Genomic DNA, 15,779 nt, shown 5'->3' with positions numbered 1-15,779 from the left:
TTCATGACTTAAACAAGTAGCTGGTTTTGCGTGAGCCAGTGATTCATTCCTTCAACCAATTCTTTCAGGAACAGAAACATCACAACTGTGTGTTGGTTTTTCAATGGATTTGTTTGGAGCTATTTTCGTTTAAAATGGAGACAAAGAACAGGGAATCAAATTTATTTTAATAATCAACATTCAAATACAAACTGAGTTGTATATAAACATTTACATTGCATAAAAGGCAGTTTTTATATCAACTTTTTAGTGATATCCTTTCTACTCCAAGTCGTTGTTGATATATGAACATTTCAAGAGTGGCTACAATTAAAAAAAAAAAGTTTTAATGAAAGGTTTATTTAAAAATACATTCAATAATGAAGTAACGATTTAATGAATGCATACAGTATATTTAACAAAAGTTGAGCGATGGGCATTGAATGGCTTTCTTGAGGTAAATGTAATGCTCCATCTGTTAATAATGTCCATTAATATTGCATCTTTATCAGCATTAGGTTCACTCCACACTGTAAAAAAAAAATTACATCCCCAAGTCAAAAATTTCAAGTGACCGATAACATCTAAATTTTTCAATTAGTCTGACGTATTATTTCTCATTGAGCCAATGTTAACAGACTATTGCAACAAGAATTTCACTTGGGCCAATTGAAAAATTTAGATGTTATCGGTCACTTGAAATGTTTGATTTGGGAGGGTTAGAAATTTTTTACAGTGCACAGAAAAATAAATAAATAAACAAATAGGTAACACCAGCACAAGAGGATTAAAAGACACGGTCCCTCGTAACTTCTGTATGCTGCAAACATCTGTCCTCTGGAGATGGAGGGAAGAGCATGTATGTGTTTCACACACACTGGCACCATGAATCATTCTTACCCTGAGACTAGCATGTTAGTTGACATGCGAGGTATTAAATGCTCCACTCATACACCCCTGTAGTATGGACTCCACTATATCAGTCGTCTCTCCTCTGTACAGTATCTACAGGCTGAAACAGCGAGTGCATACTCTCTCCTGGAGTTCATCAAGGTCAGCGCTCCTTTATTTCCAGCGCTGTAATATCTCCAGCTGGAGCACAACCTAATGGGTTTTGAGGGGTTTTGTTCATTTTTAGCTGTACTACAGATAGAACTAACAGGAAAGGATGAGAGCTATTGACCACAACCTTGTTTGTGTTTTATTTATCTAGACGAATGAAAGTACTTTTAAGCTGGAAAGAAAGAAAGAAAGAAAGAAAAAGTGAGTGCTCTAGTCATGTCCCGAAAGTATTAGACGGAGAAGTCACTTTATGTCTCTGGGTTTATTTAGTTCACTCTGCAGCCATTATCAGATTCAGGTGTGTCTGGATATGCAGCTCTACAACTTCAGTTCTGGACTGGACACTTCCATGATTTTGACCTTTCGATTTTAATTGAGGATGTCTTTTAATCTCTAATTTAATTTATGAATTTGAATTGAGATAGACGGGTGGATGGATGGATATTGAGTCTCACTCACACAGTCATTTGGATTAAATCACATTTAGAAGTAAAAGACAATGAGTTCAGATAATCTACTCTCTCTATACAGAACCTTGACCCCTGTGACCTTTAAGCAGATAATTGCATTTACCGTGTTACTTCAAAAGCACCACTTGAAGCTCAATAATCACTTCCTGTATCCCCTATGACCAAAAAAAATAATAAAAATAATTATAAAAAATAATTGCTGTAAAATAATTGTGGCTTGTGAATACGTTTATCTGTGGAAGGTAATAGAGTGTTGTGTAACAGAAAGCTCTACTGATTGTTATTTGTGGATGACTGTACCCCATCCCACCGGTGCAGAAAATTGAAGCTCCTAAATAAATTTGCTCCTAAAGCAGGATTAGGCTCACCGTTTCTCTGTTTTAATGAGGCTGAATCAATGGAGCATTTCGTCCATATAAATCCCCATTGGCTTGCTAGAAACCGTTTCTTCAAACTTAAAATCTCCGGGCCTATTAGTTTGCTGCCCGTGAGCTGCAATCAGTGCCGAGGAAGGGCTTTGATACGTCCCTGCCTTGCTGTGCAGGTACCTCTCAGCGCTCTTCTTTCTCTCTCTGTCTAATTTACAGCGCATTACGAACCTCCTCGCCCGCCCCTTCTCGCTCAGCTTACACCACTAGACGCATCTCCACCTGGCCCCACTGCAACTATATTTATGCAGCACGTAACGGACTAATGCCGTTCATCTGGCCTCCTAGATGAAGATGTGTGAGAAGACTCAGTGGAGGTGTTAAACAATAGGAAAGCTCTTTGATTGGGTAATTGGTTTGCTCATGTGTTGCGCTAAGAGCCCCATGACGTGCTCTAAACACTCACAAAATCTTGATCAATAAAAATGGCACGCTGGGGGGGAATTTCTGGGGATGGAATGATGCTATTAGTGTTTTAGTTTTGATATAGATGTTCTAAAGACTTGCTAAAACAAGAAATATGGTTTTCTTTCTGTTTCTGTTCCCTCATTCACAGCTGAGAGAGACAGTCGCTACAACCTGACGTCGTTGCTGGTTCAGCCCATATCTGCCTCCTTAGCGAAAATGCTGCTCTCTGCCCCCGCCATGGGGCAGGGAAGACCCTGTGTCCCTATGATCATGTCCTCAGCCGCAGGTAAGCCCTAGGCCAGAAACGATGCCTTCTGCGCTTACTGTAACTATACTATACTATACTGTAACTTACTATAGACTTACAGCAGTGTTTTCAAATGTTAGTACATTATAGACCAGGGCTAATTGTTGCAGTGAGTAGTTATTATTGATCCATTTTTCTCTGAAATGTCATTTCAGGGCTAGTTGTGTTTAATTTGCTTTCATTTTCTACAATTAAATTAATTAATAATACTTATTAAACGTAATAAAAATAATAATTATTATTATTATTATTGTTATATAAAATACATTATTTTATTAGATATGCATATATAAATTTAGCATTTTATTTCTTTAAATTCTTTATTTTTTATTTAATATTAAAAAATATATATTTATTATGTTCTGTTTTGCATGGTATATCTATAAATCTTTTCTGTTGGCAAGCTAATGATTTAATATTTTTGTATCTTACCTTTACTTTTTCCTTGAAGTGTATTGTTTCATCTTTATATTGTCGAAAAACCTATAATAAATAGGCTATTTCATGGCAGGATCCCATTGTGAGCTTTTATGTGCCTATGCAAAAATAAATTTGAAATATCCATTATAATGACAAATATCCCTCATCTTCCTTAAAATGCAAAACAGAAAATTAGTTAGTATACATTTAGAAATGTAATGATTCTATATGATCTAGTTGAGGTGAAAAAAAGAAAGGAAAATCTGTCATCATTTACTCACTCGTGTTGTTTCTTTCTTTCCTCTGTGGTATTTTGAAGAATGCTAGCTATTCAACTGTTTAATGACAATCAAATGATTGCAGATTTTCATTATTTCAAGAAACCGATTATACTTCCATCCTGTTAGTGTCTCTCATGCTTTGTGATATTCTCTTTTTCTTGCTTATGTGTGTTAATCCTTATGTCTCCACTAAGCTCTGAAACCGAATCTTTTGTGCCTGAGATATTCATTATTCTTCTCAGTCTCATGGTTCTTCTGGGGATTTAACCATCAAAAGCAGCTCTGAGCACATGACGTCAGTGTTCCACCTGCTGGTGGCAGATGGTATCACACTCTTTGGCTCTAGATTAGAAGGTTGTGTGCTCAGAAAGCCAAGGCTGGTTGATTTATGCTCTGTGGTGCGGGTGTAACTCCTGAGTGTGGTAAATTACACAGGTTTTACACATCATCTTAAAGTTGCCCTCGCTATGGACGCCCATATCCAAGGCCATTACACACATCAGTCAACGGGTGCCCATGGGACCTAATTGAAACCATGAGAGTAAGGCTGGTCAGCCATCTTACAGCACTCTCTCATGTAGAGCTTTCAGGGAGGTCAGACGTAACGTTGAAGCCACGGTAGATGTGCTGCAGGCTAAATAAAAATGACAGATGGAGAAGTTGACATGTATGAGAAGATAATTGAATTTAAGTGAACAGACCTCCTGGGAAAGGTCATTCAAGCGGGATGATGTTTTTTATCGACCAACAAAGAATGTACATATGTAGTTTTGCTCATCGACCTTCATCTGAGAGTAAAAGTATTTCACATGTTCAAAATTAAAGTGAAGATGCCCAAAGTTTTTATGCAACTTTGTTATATAACAGTTACATAACTATGTTTTCTGCATCCTCGAGATGCGTGAGCTTCAAATGTCTCCTATGCACATGTTGCATTTGTTTTTAACATTTGAAAATGCTTGTTTATGCCAGAATGCATTTTAACACTTAAACTTTAAAGTGTGCAAATGTCTTGAATTATGTAGCAAAGGTTTTGAATATTAAAACAACAGATATACTTTCTAAATTGAAGACAAAAACTATTGTGACGTTTTCTGGTAGTCAAAGGTTAGTGAGATATGTTCATAGTTTATATGATGAACTACACCTGTAATACATTCTGTGAACTGACTAAAAATCACACTGAAATCAGTTTGTTAAACTAATTGAAACCAAATTTGTATATTTTTGTTAGCAAGATTTTTTATAGACCTACTTTTATTCAGCCATGATACATTAAATTGACCAAATTAAGTAAAAATATATATATATATATTTTTTTCATTAAGTAAAACTTTTCAAATAAATGCAGCCTTGTTGAGCATAGACATATCCTTAAAAAAAGTAATAAAAAAAAAATAAAAAAAAAATGTCCAATCCCAAAATGGCTGAATGGTAGGCTTGTGAATGTTTTTTTAATACATTTTTGCTACTTTTTTTTTTATTACATTTAAAGTTTACTGTATCTTAAATATCTGAAAGCATTCCACTACTTTTTGTGACTTAAAGACAAGCATTTAATATAATACATTTTAAATTTCAGTGATGAAATGATGAAGCACACTGTACAACATGCTACCAAATGGAGGGAGATGTCTCTCTGCCTGACGAAAAAGTTTTCTCACCGTTGGATTTCTGAGTTATGAGATACCAGTATGACAATTAGTGGCACTATGCCAGCGAATGCTTGTGATGTTTCCTGATGTGTGTGTATATACAGACACTCGTGTGTGTAAGCTTCATCACATCGTGACAGGTGTCAGAACCTGCCATTCTGTCCATATGGAACATGCACATGCACGCACAGTCATTGTCACAGTCCGCCCCCACATGTTGTGCACGCAAAAACACGGCTCTCGGCTCTCAGTCTCTCCCCTCAGCTGCGCATGTGTGTAAAGCCACACTTTTGCTACACATTTTAATAGGGGCTGTTAGTCTCTAATTCCTGCTATTGAGTGAAAATCGCTTCTTATCTTTGCATGGTCGCCCAGGAGACCCCGTCACTGTGGCTGAGCCATTGTCTTGGCTTGATAAGTAAAGGATTTACAGCCCCTGGAGACAAAATAAAAGGAAATGGGCTTAAAGACAAATCTTCAAGTTCCAAAACACACGTTAAAGGGATAGTTCAACAATAAAGGAAACTAATGTCGTCATGCACTCACCGCCATGTTGTTCCAAACCTGTATGACTGCCTTTCTTCTGTGGAACAATAAATGGGTTCATTCAAGCTTCAAAATGGACTCAGAAGTATCATAAAAGTGGTGCATATGACTGAGTCATTGAGATCATGGAGTCATTGAGTTGAACACAAGAACTAGATATGTCCGATTGATGAATGGATCATTTAGACTGGTTTTATGAACTTGATTCACCAATTTAAAAAAATCCGACTCAGAAAAAAATAAATTCCCATTTCCATTTCTCTAGTTAATTTTTATGGTGTTTGTGTGTCATTTTTGATGCTTGAAAGCTCCTGTCTCTATAACTAATTAGTGCAATATTAAAAATGTTCTCATATTCCCCAGAAGAAGACAGTCATACAGGTTTGGAACAACATGAGTGTCCATGATTAATGTTTTTGATAAACTTTGAGAATATTGGGGTGACTGCAGGCTCATACCGCACTGTTTTGCTTTACTAGATTAAAATGTCTTTCCATTTGCTAGTGATCGCTGAAGATATTCAGAAAGGTAATATATAGGCATTCAATCATATTGCAGTTATTTTCATGAGCTAACCTCTGTTTTGATAAGTTGGTGTTAGAGTTAGGATAACCCTACTTGATAAGTAGTAGTCTCCTTTACATATGATTAGCACAAATTATCACCTGTCTTTCTCGGAAAGAAAGTCTGAGATAACTAGAAGATCCAATTTAATTTGGAAAATTAAAGTTAAAATAAAAAGTAAAAAAAGTTATAGTATTTAGAACCATTTAAAATAAAACATGTTATGATCTAAAATGAATAATAAATATATTTGAAATATTTAAAATTCAACACTGTTTCAAAGTAAGGGGACATATTTTGTTTTTTTTTAATTCATGCAATTTTTTTTCTTTATCTTTTTATCTTTTTTTCTTTTCTTTAAAATTGAACTTTTCACTTAGATTTAAAATAAAACAAAGTAACCCATTAGAAAGATTGCTAATTATAAGCATACTTTTGGATCTTAAATTATGTGTGCATATTATGATGTTAAACAAATAAGAAATATTTCTGAAATATTTAAGTGTCTGCACTACTTCAAAATAAGGGGACATAAATGCTGTCTAAAATTCATGCTATTTTTTCAGTATTGTTTTTTTTTTTTTTTTTTAATTAACAGAAAAACAAAAATGCTAACTAAAAGTATACTTTTGGACCTTACATTATTTCATGAAGAAAAGCGAATAAGGAATTTTCAGTTAAACTTTTCACTTAGAAAATACATCATGGGCTCTACATTATGTGTGTATAAGTGTGTGTGTCACTCTCCGGCACTGACTAGAACATGGACCGCTACAACCTGTCTTCTGTCACCAGCCCAATGTCCAGCGATCAATGTTCGCCGAAAACCTGCAGTGGCAACACGAACGCCATCGATCCCGCAGAGAGGGAGGGCCACCTCCCCCAGGCACTCTCCCACCCCTACCGTTCTCTTCACGGTCTGAAAGCTCCCAGCCGTGACCCGCTCCAGCCTGGTCCCAAGCCTGCACCTCTCTTCCATTAACTGGATCAAACGCTTCGAAGCTAGTAATCTGTGCTCTATTGATTGGGCCGAGCTTTGACCACTCCAGAGGTTTCAAATCATTTGTTTCCATCTGTCTCCCCTCTTTCATTCCATTCCCTTTCAATTAAAGCTCACTGTATCACTCCAACGTGCTCTAATTGCACCAGCGTCTCCCTGCCAGGGAAATGAGACATTAGCCGCAAAAGTACGTATATGAGCCACAAACTTTCCCACATCTTTTTGCAAGCTCTTGCATTGTACCACCTATGTTTTGGAGACTGGTAATTCATTGTCAACGCCTTTGAAAAGATCTTGAATGTTTCTCTATAGTCCTCAAGGGTATTTATTCATTATTTTGTGTGAGTGTGTGTTTTGTTCCAGTGGATCAGTTGGCCAGATTCATCATCCATTTATTCACCGTAAAGAAATCTAATCGAGAGAGAGAGAGAGAGAGAGCGAAAGGGGTCCAAATACATTAGTACTTTCTATGAACGTCTGTGAGCTTGTGTTCCCTCTCCTCGCTGTGCTCCAGATGAAAACTCATAGTATAATAAATTTCTATGCAATTACAGCTGGCTGGCAGAAAACTGTGTGGAATAGCTTTATCGAAACACACCCGCTCCTTTAATTATGACGCTATTGATTGTAGGTAACCCGTCCCATATCGGTTTTGGTCTCTCCATTTCCCACCTCATGAGAAATAAAACACACTCACGCAGTGATCTGAACTCTGAATTATGGTGTTATGGTATGAAATATGGCATGAAGTAATGTTCTGGACTTTAATAATAATAATTTACTTGTTGCGTGCTGCTTTTGTTAGGGCAGATAACTCAGCTGTAACTGAGCTTGGAAATATCTTACATTCATTCATCTTTTGCATCCATTTTGAAGCCAAACTTTTGGTTTTCTGTGACGTAGTCTTTAGTTTTGCAAATTCTGTCACCAAGCTGAAGCTGACTACAGTAGATGAGGTTTTGCCAAAACTGATACTATGGCTGCAGTAAGAATGTGTAAAACTACAAACGAATTAGAAGTGTTATAGTACTCAAGACTGGTCTTGGTCTCGAGACCGGTCTTAAGACCATTTTTTGAAGGTCTTGTCTCGGTCTCAGACTTACTGTAGATGAGACCGGTCAAGACCACAACTGCGAGGATATCACCAAATTGCCAGTGCACTGTCTAATTTATTTGTTTACATTCTTAATATGATTTGATTTAAAACTTGCTGCTTAAAATGCAATCAATAACTTATTCCTAATGTGATTTCTTTTGTTACTGTGTTGCTGGGTTCGAATTCAATGCAGAATTGTCTCAAAAAGGCCCAAAATTAATATAAATGCCCACAAAATTCAAGTTATGATTAAAAATGTACTTATGAGATCTTGTTTTAATATAACATAGGATATAATTAAGCAATATCACAAGAGCAAGAGAGCTGTTTTCACGAATATGGGCACAATAGCAAATGTGACATTGATTTTATACAAACGTTCAATAAACACAAAGTTAATATTAAGTGACACAATTTAGACACAAGTTTGCTCTTTCTGCAACGTCTTTCGCTACTAAATGAATCGGCTGCTTTGATTCAGATACAGATCTTTTCGATAAATTTGAGGAGTGCTGGTCTGGTCTGAACACACATTAGTAATGTTTTCATTGCATGACATTGTTTTCTAGAAGGGTGTTTATAAATTTATAGAGTAACATTATAGTTGGATAATTTCCAGCTTGTTGCTAATCCTAACAGTTCATGAAAAATATAAGCATATAGCAAATACTTTGTGTTACACTTTAACAATGAAAACACTGAATGATGAACAGAAAAGTTTGTAAAAAGAAAAGAAAAAAAAGGCCCAGAATAAACCCCTTCAGGCTAATGCAAGACCCCTCTTCTTCATGTCAGGGTTTATTCTGCGATAACAACTGGATGTACATTATCTCTTACATAAACATTGATCAACAAGTCAAAATACAGCAAATCAAAAATGGTCATTTGAAACTCAAATCTACATACATGAAATGAGAACAAAGCACTTTTACAGTATCTACACACGTTTGAGCTTTCATTTACCGCATTTGATGTGCTCTAGCCACATTGATCTGTGTTTATATGTGAATAACAGCCTAAATTAAAGTCCACACACATGTAATTTGAATTTATATTTTTAAATCATAATGTCTGATTTATAGGTTTAACAGATTTCAAAGTTTTTTTCTCTTGCATTTTCTTTTTTTTTCTAAATACCCCATATAACATGCTTAAAGGAGAACTCTGGTCAATTTTAACATTGAGCTCATTTTTTTGTAAATTTGGAGTGCTGTCAGTACAGAGAACAATGACAAAAATCGGTGTTGCCTACACCGTGTTATCCTCTTTTTAAAATTTGCACCCTGTTGACTTCAATGGGGCAAGTTTTAAACCAGCTTTTAGCCTCTTAACATCCTTAATGTGTCATTACAAGTGCCCAGCCATTGTGAGTGATTCCTTTAGAGTTAACACGGGTGAATCTGACTGCAGTAGATGATGTTATTTCAGCCAGCGCACATACCTGTATTTTCTTCCTGTTTTCGGTCGAAGTCCACAGTAGTCGATTGTCGAGTTCATGCGCGTGATAACCTATGCGCGTGAACTCGACAATCGACTACTGTGGACTTCAACCGAAAACAGGAAGAAAATACAGGTATGTGCGCTGGCTGAATTAACATAATTTTTATTCATATCTTTCACATCTACTGCAGTCAGATTCACCCGTGTTCACTCTGAAGGAATCACTCACAATGGCTGTGCACTTGTAATGACACATCAAGGATGTTAAGAGGCTAAAAGCAGGTTTAAAACTTGCCCCATTGAAGTCAACAGGGTGCAAATTTTAAAAAGAGGATAACACGGTGTAGGCAACACCGATTTTTGTCGTTGTTCTCTGTACTGACAGCACTCCAAATTTACAAAAAAAATTAGCTCAATGTTAAAATTGACTGGAGTTCTCCTTTAAGCATGTTATATGGTGTACATATACCCCTGGTTGTAAATCAGCTTCCTCTCTGGTCCGTAGATCATGTTCTTCATGGTATACATGCTCTTTTTTGTACAGAATATACCTCTAAAGAACATCTTATTCAGGATCATTTATAAAACATGAGCCACTGCAGCTGTCGACTTCTTCATTCTTTTCCTACAAGATCACTTTTTCACTTTGCTCACGCAGAGGCGCTCACCTCTCTCAATAGCCGGTAACCTCTCATACCTATTGCTGATTAATGGGCAAATCTGTCACACCATGACCTGTGTGCACAGCAGCACTTTTAAACACTCCCTTAGAACTGCATATACATCTTCTGCTCTTTACCCAAAGTCATTTGTGCTGTTGTCAGGGGTGATAAATGGAGTTTGGGGGACTGTGTGAAGCCTACAGAATTTTTTAGGTGAATTTGATTACTCGCAAAGAATAAAAAAAAACATACAGTGAGGAAAATAAGTATTTGAACACCCTGCTATTTTGCAAGTTCTCCCACTTAGAAATCATGGAGGGGTCTGAAATTGTCATCGTAGGTGCATGTCCACTGTGAGAGACATAATCTAAAAAAAAAAAATCCAGAATTCACAATGTATGATTTTTTAACAATTTATTTGTATGATACAGCTGCAAATAAGTATTTGAACACCTGAGAAAATCAATGTTAATATTTGGTACAGTAGCCTTTGTTTGCAATTACAGAGGTCAAACGTTTCCTGTAGTTTTTCACCAGGTTTGCACACACTGCAGGAGGGATTTTGGCCCACTCCTCCACACAGATCTTCTCTAGATCAGTCAGGTTTCTGGGCTGTCGCTGAGAAACACGGAGTTTGAGCTCCCTCCAAAGATTCTCTATTGGGTTTAGGTCTGGAGACTGGCTAGGCCACGCCAGAACCTTGATATGCTTCTTACAGAGCCACTCCTTGGTTATCCTGGCTGTGTGCTTCGGGTCATTGTCATGTTGGAAGACCCAGCCTCGACCCATCTTCAATGCTCTAACTGGGGGAAGGAGCTTGTTCCCCAAAATCTCGCAATACATGGCCCCGGTCATCCTCTCCTTAATACAGTGCAGTCGCCCTGTCCCATGTGCAGAAAAACACCCCCAAAGCATGATGCTACCACCCCCATGCTTCACAGTAGGGATGGTGTTCTTGGGATGGTACTCATCATTCTTCTTCCTCCAAACACGTTTAGTGGAATTATGACCAAAAAGTTATATTTTGGTCTCATCTGATCACATGACTTTCTCCCATGACTCCTCTGGATCATCCAAATGGTCATTGGCAAACTTAAGACGGGCCTTGACATGTGCTGGTTTAAGCAGGGGAACCTTCCGTGCCATGCATGATTTCAAACCATGACGTCTTAGTGTATTACCAACAGTAACCTTGGAAACGGTGGTCCCAGCTCTTTTCAGGTCATTGACCAGCTCCTCCCGTGTAGTTCTGGGCTGATTTCTCACCTTTCTTAGGATCATTGAGACCCCACGAGGTGAGATCTTGCATGGAGCCCCAGTCCGAGGGAGAATGACAGTCATGTTTAGCTTCTTCCATTTTCTAATGATTGCTCCAACAGTGGACCTTTTTTCACCAAGCTGCTTGGCAATTTCCCCGTAGCCCTTTCCAGCCTTGTGGAGGTGTACAATTTTGTCTCTAGTGTCTTTGGACAGCTCTTTGGTCTTGGCCATGTTAGTAGTTGAATTCTTACTGATTGTATGGGGTGGACAGGTGTCTTTATGCAGCTAACGACCTCAAACAGGTGCATCTAATTTAGGATAATAAATGGAGTGGAGGTGGACATTTTAAAGGCAGACTAACAGGTCTTTGAGGGTCAGAATTCTAGCTGATAGACAGGTGTTCAAATACTTATTTGCAGCTGTATCATACAAATAAATAGTTAAAAAATCATATATTGTGATTTCTGGATTTTTTTTTTTTAGATTATGTCTCTCACAGTGGACATGCACCTACGATGACAATTTCAGACCCCTCCATGATTTCCAAGTGGGAGAACTTAGCAGGGTGTTCAAATAATTATTTTCCTCACTGTATCTGTACACATCAGCGGCACTTACATCTTAGTACATTTGAGGTAGAAAACCTCATCTTTACTTTCTTCTGATATTCACATCTCCAGGAACTAATAAAAAGAACTCCATACACCACACCCCAAGGCCGGCACATCTGTCTGCGATCCCGGGGGATTCTTGAAAAAGAGTTTTCAATTACATCTGTCTTAAACAAGGAGCACGTCCACTGCGGGATTTCCACACCTCCACATTGGCTCATCGATGTCGCTGTAAGAGCGAGCCAGAGCAGAGTGGCTTGGTATGTGTACCAGGACCAGGTGTTTCTTCTTTTTATCTGCTGGGATATCAGCCTCATTGATATTCACTCCATCACACTGAGCCTTTATGTGTAATTGGTAAGAGTATGAGCGAACAGTGGACAGAGCGAACAGAACCTTTTTAAGCTGTGGCTTTGAGGCTGTGATAGTGTGTGCTTTTTCTGCAACACGCAAACAACCGGTGAAAGCAAAGGCTATATCCTCTCCGTTATACAGTTCCTGTACATATAATGGGAGGTTGTGCCAAGAACTTACAAATTCCAACTGGAAAGAGGCTTTTCTCAGGGCCCAAGCCTTGTCAGTATCTAAAACACTGTTATTGGTCTTTCTTTGTTAATCACTGATATCATTCATTCTTCGATTATTTCTGGTAGTGTTCCATATTCACTTAAAACTGCAATAATAAACTCCTGTACTCAAGAAGCCAGGTGCTGACCAAAGTAACTTTGATCATTTCCGTCCAATTTCCAACTTGCCATTTTTATCTAAAATTCTGGAAAAAGTTGTTGCGGCTCAGGTACATGTCCATCTCTCTGATAACAACCTATATGAACAATTTCAATCTGGCTTTCGTTTGCAGCACAGTACTAAGACTGCAATTGTTACCATTTTTTTAATGACTTACTGGTAGAGGCTGACTCAGGACTTCTATCTATATTAATTATTCTTGATTTAACTGCAGCGTTTGACACTATCTTGCACAATATCCTACTAGATAGGTTGTAATCTGTAGGAATTGTTGGTACTTCCTTTGCTTGGTTTAAATCTTGCACTCAATTTGTGCAATTATGGCAGTTTCGAGCAAAGTCATCCCAAATCCCTTCTGGTGTCCCTCAGGGATCAGTCTTGGGCCCTCTGCTATTTATTATTTATCTACTTCCACTTGGAAGCATTTTCAGAAAATTTGGCATTCACTTTCACTGTTATACTGATGACACCCTGCTCTACTTGTCCTCGAAGCATACTTCTGTTTTACCTGTTTCTCTAATTGTCTGTAATTTTCTTAAACTTATTAAGTAATTTTCTTAAACTTAATAGCAGCAAAACAGAAATTCTTCTCATAGGTTAAAAAATAATCTGGCAAAGTCTAATGGCTTCTCTGTGTATCAATGATTCTCCAGTCTCCCTCTCTATGCAGGTCAAAAGCTTGGGTATTATCTTTTTGAAGCACACATTAACAATGTTACTCGGACAGCCTACTTCCATACATACATAGCATGAACTGTCTCCTTCCTGCTCTTTCAATGAGGAATACTGCCATTATGGTCCATGTTCTAGTCACATCACGCATTGTAATGCTCTAATACTGTGATGTTCTTCTTTATGGCCTTCCTTTTAAGTTCTTGCATAAACTTCAGTTAGTCCAGAACTCGGCTGCATGAATCATTTCCAGAAGTTCTTTGGTTGAACACATTTCCCCTGTGCTCCAACAACTGCACTGGCTCCCTGTTAAGCAATGTATTGAATTGAATATTTTGCTCCTTAATTATAAGGCACTTCACAACTTGGCTCCTCCTTATTTGTCTGATCTTCTTTCCATATACACTCCAACCCACACTCTTAGAACATCTTCTGCATGCACTTTAGTTCTCTCACACATGCATATGTCTTTCATGGGGTCTCGAACTTTCAGCTTCCCTGCCCCTCATCTTTGTGTGAAATTCGCAATAATATGGTCATTTGTGGGGGATTGCGTCATGACAGGAGGAGGAGCACCAGGCTGGGAAGAGAATGATTTGTAATGATAGCGGCTGCAGGCTGAAGAAGTTAATAAACTATAAGTTCCTGCATGTAATGGACTCGAGTAAGAAAATTTGACAATCTATGGAACTTGCTTCCACTGGATATCTGAAAATTGTAATGCTTTTTCTGTTTTTAAGTCTCATCTCAAAACATACCTTTTTTAGACAGGCCTTCCAGTGACTGTGTCTAAGAATTGTTTTTGGTGTTTTTAAGCTCACATTCAGGGCTTCTGTGTTTTTTAGGCCAAACTGATGGCCTTTTGTTATTTTATGTTTTATGTGTTAATTTGCTTATAAGATGTCCTTGAGTGTCATGAAGAAACCTAAAAAATAAAATACATTGTTTATAATATACTTCAGTGGTTGAGTTTTTAAATCCGAAGCCCAGTTAACAGGGAATGTTCTCAGAACTTTGGCTAACTATTTGGAAAGGTTCGCTCAAAGTTATGAACAAATGTTCTTCCAGTAACGTTAATGCAGTGGTTCTCAATTCCAGTCCCCGGGACCCCTTGCTCTGCACATTTTGTATGTCTATCTTATCTGACACACTCAGTTCAGTTCATAGAGTCTCTCCTAATGAGCTGATGATCTGGGGCCTCATTTATAAACGTTGCGTACGCACAAAAGAAGGCGTACGCCGCTCTCTACGCAATAATTGGTATTTATAAAAAGCAAACTTGACGGGAAAATGTGCGGTCCTTCACGCAAGCTCTGACCCAGGCGTACGCACAAAAACGGGTGAAATGAGAAATGACGACACCGTCGGCAGATGGAAGAAACACGTGAAAGTGTGTGAAAGTGTGTGAAACTTTAGACCGTTGTGTAAAAAAAATGACAATACTGCCTCTCATAAATAACATGAAGACTTTACAAAGCAAGTCTTACAATTAACAGCCTACACGAACACCCGTTTGATTGATCTGCAGTGTATAACAAATGAAAATTACAACAGAAATGCTAATTAACACATATTTGCAAAAAGGAAAGTGAAATATGTTCTGCAATAATATTGGCATGTTGTGCAATTCATCCTCATAAATAATATAGTAAACAGAACGAAATAATGTACAAAACTGATATTCTCGTCAATGTGTCCGTCTGGCGGACCAGATGCAATTAGATAGACAGATAGATAGATAATTAGGGAGATATATAGATAGATAAATAGATAGATGTATTAATTGTCCACTGGGGAAAGTTGTTTTCATAGTAAAACATTTCTTCATCAGCTACGGAATCATGGTATTCATGCATATGCCTTTAGTTTGTTTTATTTTTGATAAAATAACGTATGACGTTATATGTCTCAACTCTGGTGATGGAGCGCTAGATGTCCGACCATTTGATGTCCGACCATTTCTGTCTCAACTTTGATGTCCGACCATTTCTTTTTTATTTCGGCCATGGTCCGAGGTTGTGAGGCTACAGCATTTACGGCGTCTGCAACCTTTTGCCACTCAAGTGCCTTTTTGGCATTAGTAATGCCCACATTGTGCCCTCCAAACAACATTTTTCTCTTCTTTTCCACCTCGACAATAACTTCTACTTCACATTGAGTGAAGTTACGTT

General features: G+C 37.8%; 1 protein-coding gene across 1 annotated transcript in view; it reads left to right on the top strand.

The window, feature by feature from the left end:
• The window catches only part of naaladl2 (N-acetylated alpha-linked acidic dipeptidase like 2), a 296,732-nt gene that overhangs the window by 178,572 nt on the left and 102,381 nt on the right, over nucleotides 1-15,779 (top strand). Inside the window, exon 6 of the mRNA XM_084100591.1 lies at nucleotides 2,496-2,633. Within this exon, the coding sequence (XP_083956717.1) occupies nucleotides 2,496-2,633 (138 nt within the window). The remainder of the gene's footprint in view (nucleotides 1-2,495; nucleotides 2,634-15,779) is intronic.

This window comes from Abramis brama, assembly GCF_963993115.1.
Source record: "Abramis brama genome assembly, chromosome: 23".
Classification (NCBI taxonomy): domain Eukaryota; kingdom Metazoa; phylum Chordata; class Actinopteri; order Cypriniformes; family Leuciscidae; genus Abramis; species Abramis brama.
Note: the sequence above shows the minus strand (reverse complement) of the source record. Positions and strands in the feature narration are given on the sequence as shown.